Source organism: Phanerochaete carnosa (genome assembly GCF_000300595.1).
Source record: "Phanerochaete carnosa HHB-10118-sp unplaced genomic scaffold PHACAscaffold_3, whole genome shotgun sequence".
Taxonomy (NCBI): domain Eukaryota; kingdom Fungi; phylum Basidiomycota; class Agaricomycetes; order Polyporales; family Phanerochaetaceae; genus Phanerochaete; species Phanerochaete carnosa.
This window is the reverse complement of record NW_006767630.1, coordinates 3,907,992-3,917,097: the sequence shown is the minus strand read 5'-3', so window position 1 is coordinate 3,917,097 and position 9,106 is coordinate 3,907,992. Positions and strand designations below refer to the sequence as shown.

At 55.2% G+C, this 9,106-nt stretch overlaps 4 protein-coding genes across 4 annotated transcripts; 2 read left to right on the top strand and 2 right to left on the bottom strand.

Moving 5' to 3' along the window:
• Nucleotides 1-2,025: 2,025 nt before the first annotated feature.
• PHACADRAFT_207459 (uncharacterized protein) lies at nucleotides 2,026-2,529 on the top strand (the record flags this gene model as incomplete). Its single annotated transcript, XM_007393906.1, has 1 exon — nucleotides 2,026-2,529. The coding sequence occupies one exon, from the start codon at nucleotides 2,026-2,028 to the stop codon at nucleotides 2,527-2,529; it is 504 nt and encodes a 167-aa protein (XP_007393968.1).
• Nucleotides 2,530-3,847: 1,318 nt separating this feature from the next.
• Nucleotides 3,848-4,291, top strand: PHACADRAFT_253150 (uncharacterized protein; the record flags this gene model as incomplete). Its single annotated transcript, XM_007393905.1, has 1 exon — nucleotides 3,848-4,291. A coding segment is annotated over exon 1 (376 nt), but the record flags the coding sequence as incomplete, so codon positions are not given.
• A 90-nt stretch (nucleotides 4,292-4,381) lies between these two features.
• PHACADRAFT_140728 (uncharacterized protein) lies at nucleotides 4,382-5,953 on the bottom strand. Its single transcript, XM_007393904.1, has 3 exons — nucleotides 5,535-5,953; nucleotides 5,304-5,487; nucleotides 4,382-5,251 (listed from the first exon to the last, which is right to left on the bottom strand). Exons 1-3 carry the CDS (start codon nucleotides 5,590-5,592, stop codon nucleotides 5,047-5,049), a joined length of 447 nt encoding a protein of 148 aa, XP_007393966.1. The 5' UTR covers nucleotides 5,593-5,953; the 3' UTR covers nucleotides 4,382-5,046.
• A 98-nt stretch (nucleotides 5,954-6,051) lies between these two features.
• PHACADRAFT_253147 (uncharacterized protein) lies at nucleotides 6,052-6,824 on the bottom strand. The gene has a single exon (XM_007393903.1). It carries the CDS (start codon nucleotides 6,436-6,438, stop codon nucleotides 6,163-6,165), a length of 276 nt encoding a protein of 91 aa, XP_007393965.1. The 5' UTR covers nucleotides 6,439-6,824; the 3' UTR covers nucleotides 6,052-6,162.
• Between the last annotated feature and the right edge of the window lie 2,282 nt (nucleotides 6,825-9,106).

The following is a 9,106-nucleotide window of genomic DNA, read 5'->3' as shown; positions in this document are numbered from 1 at the left end:
GCAACTCTGGTGCGCAGTCTCCCTAAGGCTGGGGCTAGTGACCAGAATGTACAATGCGCATTGGACTCCTTCGTAAGTGCATATTAACCACTGGCGTGTACGCTCCATTCTGCTCGTCTTTACTATTAGCCACTAGCGGGATATACAGTATTACGCTCGCTTCGTAGACTCCGAGTCGTTGGCTGACAGCTGACGCAGGTGTTTTTTTCTCGTTGCATGGTAACGCGTGGTCTTCATAAGATGGTCCAGAGCCGTTCGGTATGAAGGTAGACGATTTGCAGTGCGGCTTCCGTGTATCTCGCGCTGAACGTCTGGCTTTACTCCATGCTGCTACCGTGACTATAAAAGAGCGCGCACAACTACGCACCATACACACTAGACTCAAAGGCAAAAACTTAGAACTTTTCAAAAACGAGGTCGCTAGCATGGAACAGACGAGCTCTCCCGCCCCCAGCTCCTATCTGGAGATTGGGTACCTGTCAGAGCCCGAGAGGCTATGGCTAGCGGAAGCATACCGCGAACACTTCAGCGAGGACCCTGCCGCACATCGGAGTCTTGACACGTTACGTAATCTATACTCGAAGGCCAAGTTCGAGAGCATGAAGTTGGGAAAAGAGATATGCAGCCCCTCGGTGCGTAGTCTGCTCCTGCATAGTATACGAAAGCCCTTGCTGACGGTCCACAGCAATCCGTGGACGCTGTTAGCGAGTGTTTCGGTGCTACTAGACGCTTTGAATTGAGCAACTCAAGCAACATGTTCTTCGAAGACGACTACCCTCAGCCAACCTTCGCCCTTCAAGAGTGCTCGAGTGCAACTGCCATCTAGCAGACTCTCTTACTTCGGAGAAATGTCCCGGTTAGCGTCGAAATAAGATGCGCTTGGACTGGAAAATCCTCTTGCGTGGACGAAGAAGAGCCTGATAGAACGAAGGAGATCGCTACCCAGGCCATCGACTACGCACGACCCCAGCTCACATCTCGCCCCTTTGAGTTCTTCTCAATTTATCTCCTCATCTGTGGGTCAGTCATCTCTATCTCCGTGCTCGACCGCAGCGGCGCCGTTCATAGTTCTGAGATGAAGGTCTGAGACGGAGACGGCTGGACAGAGGAGTTCATTAGGGTTGCGCGGCGCCTGCTGCTTGACCTCTCATCGGCCGAGCTTGGACAGGGACCATTCGTGGAGCTCGTCTCTGGCGACGAGGAAGACCCCGGGGCGGCGGGTTCTTGTCCTTAATCGTTCGCGCTTAGGAGCGGCTTGCAGTCCTCCAGTCAAGGTTCGCGGATTACGATTGGCAGTCCAATCTGGCCTACTTTCGATTTCGCCGGCCGCGGGAATCCGGCGTAGAACGCACTTCAACCCTCTGATTCCCGCTCGCGCCACGTTACTCATCTTCTCCGGATTGACCAGCGCGACCTACAAAGGAGGTCAAAGCCCGCGAATTACTAGTATTTGAAGGACGAGCGGTTTGCTGGTGCACCTGGGATCACCGAATGTTTGGCTGAAGAAGACGTTAAGGCTGTCGACAAGAACGGTGATGCTGCTAGTTCGTCCGACAACGCTCTTCTGCCGGTAGATTTTCTGCTGGAGCGAAAACGGCGCTTCACAAAGTGATGCTTGCCTCTGTTGAAAAACCTCTCTGGGAGTATGATTCCCCGGGCCATTTCGTTCGTGCTCCCGCTGCTATTGTGAAAGGTAAGAGTCAGCTCCCGTCTGAGGTTTAAAGGCCAGCTGCCTATTGCTTCGTAGGTATCTCGTTCCTTGAACAGCACGGTATCTGCCATCGATTATTGAGTCCAGGGAACGTTCTCCTTTTTGCATGTCTGCGCGAGGGTTGCGAGGCATTCTTTTTTGATTTTGAATTCGCGAGCACCAAGGAATGGGGAGTCGAAGGACATCCGGAGTTTTCTGTTAGGCACGGAACGCAGATGCAGGCGCGCGTCAGCTGTCAGCGACTCCGCGCCTCTTTGACGCAAATATCTGACCTTATACTGCGTCGGGGGTCCTTTCAATTTATGGCCACAGACATGCTGTCGAATGCGATCTTGCAGAATTCTGGATGCTTGACGCCCGGTACTCCCATTGCGCACGCCACGAAGCACGACTTGGAATTCCCGGTATGGATCGCGGAGTATACTCTCTATCATCATGCCTGGGATAAATTCAAGCATCTCGGAATAATCGACCCTAGCTACAGGGCCGTTCGCAATGCGTTCGAGGCAGACTTCGGTCTGCTACGCGCATCAGCCATACAGACCCGCCGGACGACAGTCTATACTCATAAACTCGGAGACGAGCACCTCAAGTGCATAACCGAGGACTTTATGGATGAAGGGCTTAGAGACATTTTGGCTGGGATGCTCACGATAGTGCAGGCGCAAAACCCAGGATCCGCAACGGACCCTGCCGCGACGAACATCAGGTTTTGGGAGATGCCAGGACATGGCAGGCAGGCGGGTGACGCCAAAGATACGACCTGTAATGGTTTGCAGAGATCACTAGAAATATATCTGGAGCTCAAGTGCCTTTAATATGTTGTCTCAGGGGAATATTCTTGGAAATGTTAGCCCAAAATTGGCTCGGAAGGAGCCTTAGCTTATGAGTCAGATTATCAACAGGACAATCTGGTGCAAAAATGCAGCATTCTTACCTCAATTTCCCCCATTGTATTTCGAAGAGCAACAAACCAGTCGTCGAAGCTACCTACCTCGAGTCGCTCAAAGCCAGGGTGCTTTGCAGAGGCCGCTCTCGGAACATGCCGAACGCCACAAAGCTTTGACCCAAACAAGCAAAGTGGGAAACGGATGTTGGTTTTCGCCTCCATTTGCCCATACCGACCGCCCGGCTTGGCGCTTGTTCCTCTCCATGTTACGGTCTCGGTCTCAGAGGCAAAGCACCCTTGGGGCCTTTCCTTCGGACGATTCTCTTTCCTCGTTGTCCCAGCGCGAAAACACGCCAATCATTGTCACCCCTGCAACACCACTAGCGCCGTCAAGATCGCCCAGTCCTCGTCGGATTACGCTGCGTCGACCGATCAGACAGAATGAATCAGAGGTTGTGCAGCGATCTGTTTGCTTGTGGGTTACTTGGATGCTCTTTAGCCTCTGCATCTTGTGTTTTCTGTACTTTGTCAAGGCGACACACTGGGAAGCTGCCGGCACCTCTATCCAGCACACTCCGCCAGTCTCGAAACTCTTTGGGGAACTAAAGAACAAGATATCATCCGCGAAATTTGGTGCTAGTCATCTTGGGACTGGCAGTAAGTCGCCGGCACACTTGGAAGTGAAACAGGAAACTCTTGGTTTGGCTACCTCTACTCGCACGTCGCACTGGCCGCCGATGATCACCGTTGTCCCTGAAGCTCCACCTTCGCCCGAGGCAATGCGTATTGGTCTCACGTCTACCGCTGTCGACACTCAGTTCTGCCAAGGCCAAGATAGATGTCGCATACTGCTGCCCCTGTGGATCGGCGAGCAAGAGTCGCGGGGGCGCATGCACCTGACGCAGCTAGTACACCTTGCATCCGCGCTGAACAGGACGCTTGTGCTGCCCAACGTTGGCAAGAGCCGACTCGGACTCTGCGGCAAGTGGTCTTTCGAGGCGTACTACGACACTGGCAGCATCGCGCGGCAGATGAAGGATGTCACAGGCGGCGCTGGACGCGTCATGCTCATGGACGACTTTAAGACGTGGCTCGACATGCGTCCGGAGGCCCCGCACGGCCAGCTGCTATTCTTCCAAGAGAACTTCACGTCAGAGGCACAGGGCGCATTCGCGGACAGCGAGGAAGGGCTCTCTCTATTCGCCGACGAGCATGTCCTACACGCGGGCGATGCTAGGCTGAAGAATGCATATTGCTTAAAGACAAAGTTCCGAGGACTCAAGCTCGACGGACACTACCCGCTTTCGCTGTACATGACACCGCCCGATCCACTCGTGACCGGTCCCCCGGACGTCCCCTCAGGCGAGCACTTCGTCAACATGCTTGAGCGGCACGAAGCCACGCGCGTCTCTTCCGGCGCCGGCACACTGCCCGGCATCCAAGACCCTCTCTCGTCCGAACACCAAGCATCCCCCCCGCCCGACGTCCTCGTCGTGCACTGGGACCTGCGCCACCTACCCTTCGCGTCGCCGCCGGCCCTGCCCCCGCTCGAGTACTCCGCCGCGCTCTGGGCGCACGCGCGCCGGCTGTTGGCGCCGCATGAGCCGTACGCAGCTGTGCACTGGCGCATGGAGACCGTCGACCCGGGCGCGCTTCCCGACTGCGCGGACGCGCTCGTCGACACGCTGAGCACGCTCCTCGCGGACCCCGCGCTCGCTGCGGGCGTCAAGACCATCTGGCTCGCGACGGACGTGCCCTGGGTCGCAGACCCCGCCGCCGCCGCACCCGTGCACAGCCCCGAGCAGCGCTCGAACACGTTCAGGTCGTTCGAGAAGGAACACTTCGAGGCGATCGAGATCGTGAAGGCGGCGTTCGCGGCCGATGGCCCGCTGGAGGGGTGGAACTTGACAGGCCTGGGCGAGGAGATCCAGCGCTACAGGGCGACAAGCACGGGCGAAGAGTTGGAGCTAGCGTACGAGGATGACACTGGATTATTGTGGGAAGACTCTGGAATCTGGGGAATCTTGGACAAGATGGCGGCAATGCAATCAACGCTGTTCGTCAGTGGCGCGAGGGGATGTGGCAGAGTCAGGTGTGTCCACTTATTCTTGCGCTTTGCAGCAGATCATAACCTAGCGAGACAGTTCTTTCACAAGGCAGATAGTCGACTACAGAGCGGAAAATCGTGGCAGCGACGCACCCAGGAATGTAGTAGAGCTTTTCGGATGAATGTCATATTTCTCCTACCGCGTCCGAGATAGCCATAGCATAAGCAGGGCATGGGAAAGCTCATACTACAATTTTGCGACAAAAGACAAGGAGGAAATGGATGTAGAAAGCCACCCGCCAGCATAGTGAAGAGGGTCGCCGAGACGACCCCTCCGGCATCCCCACGCCGCCCCTGTAGCGTGAGGAATACGGCGATGAGCTGCTGTCACACACGACCCTACTCCCGAGGAGCACCCCTGCCGACACCGGCAAATTGTGGCCGGAACTCGCTGGGAGCACCACCCTCCTTCTTCCTGTACTCGTCGCGGTCGGGACGGGGGGCACGGTAGGCACCCTCGCCACCAGGGCGGAGACCAGCGGGGCGGGGAGGACGAGCCGCCTTCTTGTGTGTGGCGGGAACGATCTCGGCGGGCAGGTGAAGCCTGTGCTCGTAGGTTACAAGATGCTAGTTCTCCATACGGTGATAGCACGCACCACTCGCGGAGGTACTCAACACCCTCGGGGGTGAGGACGTAGTAGTAATACTGCCACGAGAACTGGGTCTTCACAAGGCCCTTAGAAGTAAGGCTTTGCATGGCCTTGATGACCTCCAGGTTGGGGACATCTAGGTCTTCATGCTTCGGCGCGTTGTAGTCCTTCTTGGCGACCAAGACACCCTCTGCAGATTTTGTTAGCCAAAGCTTCTTTCTGTAATACGTCCAATACTCGCACCCTTGAAGAGGTTCTCGTAGATGGTGCGCCTGTTCTGCTTGGTAATGATCATGCTGGGCGGGTCGAGTACGGAGGTCGGTAGCTTCGTTGGTTCAGTACAGACTGTCGCATTCAGCAGACAATCTGAAACTCACTGCGACAAAATGCTCGCACTAATCCGGCTGCAGCGACACGGATATAGTCAGCATGAGATCTCTCTAGCCTGCATACTGGGGACCCGTTATCTATCGTAAATCGTCCCCATCCACCCCGCCAAAGTCCACCAGCCCGCACAAAATCACTACCAGCAGCATCCAACGGATCCATAGAAGCGACTGGCGGCACTTACGTAGCGTCGAGGGGCGAGGGGTCGTGCGGAGAGGTCTTGACGTCGAGCTGAATGAGAGCTTCGTTGATCCAGGGCGTCTATTCGTCGGCGTATAGACCTGAAATGGAAATTCTCCACCCACGTGGTTCTCGGCCGTGGCGAAGCGCCACTGCCACTGCCAGCCTTCGCGTTCCTCAAACCGCGTTCAATACGGTGTGCATTGGACGATTTCACAGGTCTGCCAGCCCCAGACTATAGCATAGTAGGGCCGGTAATCAGCAGCAGTATAGCTTCAAACACTCCAACGGCAGCCGCTCAAGGTATTCGCATGCCATGGGTTGCAACATCCTTATTGGTGAACGTCACGTCTTGCCCGACCAGGAAATCCGCGATACCAGGTGTACCGGTGAGCTGCTTCTCTTTCAGGTATTTGTAAATTTTGGCCTCTAGCCTGCGATCATCGGGATGCCAAGCGCTCTTCATGATGTACTCCGCACCTACAGCACCAGCCGTGGCTCGCTCAACCTTCCGAACGACAGCCCCGCGACTCGGAAGGGAGTAGGATGTCCCGGTAGAGTGGCCGGTTGTCATCAAAGAATTCTCACCAGCAGCAGGCTGCCAATCGCCGTCGAGCGTTGAAAGGGAAAAACAAGGAATGTTGCTCTCCGAAGCATTGCGGCTCTCGGCCAATTTCTATATCTGTAAGGTCATGTAGGAGCCTCCGGACGACGACGAAGTCGTCTGCGGGTCCCCATTCATCTCATACTACTGTCTGGGGGCTGTGTACGATACCGCCGCGATCGCAGACGGAGACGTGGAATAATGATCCATAATTGAGCAAGGCGATGGAGAGGAGTTGGGACGGGCGACGGGAAAGGTGAACTTGAGTGTAGTCCCCGGCCTGGGCGATGGTGTTCTTAAGTCTGCGAGGATGGTCGCTGTTACGCTGAAGGGGGGTCTCGATCCGTGAGCACTTGTTCTCTAAGCATGCGAGAATAGCCCTCCATATAACGCCAGCCGATTCTAGATGTCAGCGGCCAGCTCTAGTCGCTCGCAGAGGACGAAATACAGTTTCAGAAGGCTGAAGTTTGGAAAGCTATCATCGAGGGTTTCCGAGGCCGCGTGATAGGTACTGATTCAGATAGCAAGAGAGCAAGATCAACGCACATTAGGCGAGTACATTTCTCTTTATCTTCTTCTACACATTGTCTCACACATGCGCCTCCCGCAGAGTGTTCAGCGCCTCTTCGACGACTTAGGATTCCAGGAGGTGCTGGCGACACCGATCCGTCCAATCTTTGTCAGCAGTGGAAAGCGATCCAATACGTAAATAGTGGCTGAGAATTGCATTGCTGATGTTCCTGTTTTCCCCGAGCTCAGTCTGCAGAACCCCATGGTTCTCATTTAGTGAGCTGGCCGTGAAATCGATCACGTTTCCTTGCGACTTCAGGGTAGGAGGACTATCAGGGAATATACTGAACATGTGATTAAACGGTAAGTATATGGTTTTGAGACGAATAAAGCGTGGTGGGGGAGACTGACTTCCGTATACGAGGACTGCGAGCTATCTTTTGAAAGCCGCGTTTTCGCGCGATACACCCCTGCTGTCCGCCTGCGGCAGACGATATCAAAATAGCAGATGTAACTAAAGAGTGAATGAATGACCACAGGCACCGAGATTTGGATACACCCCTGTTTCTGCGCTGGTACGCACGGCACAAAAACTCGATGCCTCAAGTCAGTAAATCGGCAACAATGAGAGCAAAAATTCTACATATTCAGGTTCAATAGATTTTCCCGAGCTGGTATTCGGGACGAGAGATGCAGATGGGTGTTACCGAGGCCGGTCACGCATTAATGCGGTCGTGGAGCAACAAGTGTTCCTGGTGACTGCCGCATTTGGACGATTACATAAGCCTTTCGATCTTCCAAGCTCACCGACTCGTAACAACATCCATCGCCCGTGGTGTTCGTCTCTCGCCAGTATGGAATAATTGTCCAAGGTAGTACTAGGATTAGACGTCAGACATGCGTGCAAGATTGACCCGAGATTTTCCCATGACCAATTGAGGCTCAAATTCCCTCATCCACAGGCACGGATCAATTCTAATTGACACTGTCGTGATTCTCCGCCGCAGAGCGCGTTGGACGATGGTTCTATCGCGAGGAAATTTACGTAAGTTGTGAGTCGTCTCAGTTTTGGGGGCAGCCCCGTGGCTGGGTCGCGAGGCAGGGTATACACTTACAGGGCTTCGGGCCATGATTATTCGCGACCTGGTTCCATGCCGCCGACGGGCCAAAACTCATCCTAAGTTCCTCTATATTGCGTGTACGTCCGGGGTGTATCGGATCCAACCATTTTCTCCTCCGACCTGTGTCGGTCACACGTAAGGCATGGCAAGCACGGTTCACCGGAGACTGGTGACCTCCGCAGGACAGCATATCACACGCCACGGCGCCACCTTCCCAGAGGAATGGAGGACTGCGTAGGAGAAAAGCTTCGGCCTTAATTGCAAAGTTATAGCTGATAAGCGACGCGCAAGGTAAATGCGGAGAGTGAGTCCCTTAGCTCTTTCTTTGATGTTCCCCTCGTCCCGTGGAACACCCACATGGTATGCATCGCACGCTTGAGTGACAAAGATAAATGCGGAGAGTGCGGCGGTCATCGGCCAGCTACCCACTTTGCTTCCCGTGCACTACAGCACCTTCCATATACGGCGAGGGGAGTATGAAGCGCCCAGAGCTGGAGCCACCACCAGTACTGGTGCAGCGTCCACGATCCTACAGATCAGACCGCAGCCTTCACAGGGTCGTGGTTGATACCTGCATGATAACAAGCCCCAGCGACACACCAACCCCGGCAAAGGAGGGGCCGGACAACGGTCCATGGCGAAACTCTCCCGAAGGTCATGGTCTCAGAGCGTTCCGGAGCCTGAGCTGGAAGAACGTCGCCAAGGGGCGGAGAGAGCCGTGAGAGCTGGTGAAGACCACGGCGAGTGGAGCTCCAGACCGCCGGTGGTCCCAGCATGTCGGTGGATCAGGAGCAGCGTCGCCGGCTAGGAGGAAAACCCTCACGAATCGAGGTTTAACGATGTCACGGGAGCATTGCAAGAAACTGGAGGATCATCGTCCACGGTCGCAGCCTGTCCGGCCCTAGGATCCGTACATGCACGACTCTGAGCCCTGGGGTGCCTGGAGCGTTCCGCTAAAGATAGCGGGAATAGGCGGTATGTGGCCAGGGTTCCCTGGGTGTCCATGG

Excerpts from the sequence above, each read along its gene's own strand:
- PHACADRAFT_253147 (XM_007393903.1), bottom strand. The coding sequence starts at position 6,438 with ATGACAACCGGCCACTCTACCGGGACATCCTACTCCCTTCCGAGTCGC.
- PHACADRAFT_140728 (XM_007393904.1), bottom strand. The coding sequence starts at position 5,592 with ATGATCATTACCAAGCAGAACAGGCGCACCATCTACGAGAACCTCTTC. Across the intron at positions 5,488-5,534 it reads GAACCTCTTCAAGGGTGCGA|AGGGTGTCTTGGTCGCCAAG; the intron begins GTATTGGACGTA and ends CAAAATCTGCAG. Across the intron at positions 5,252-5,303 it reads GTTGAGTACCTCCGCGAGTG|GCTTCACCTGCCCGCCGAGA; the intron begins GTGCGTGCTATC and ends CTACGAGCACAG.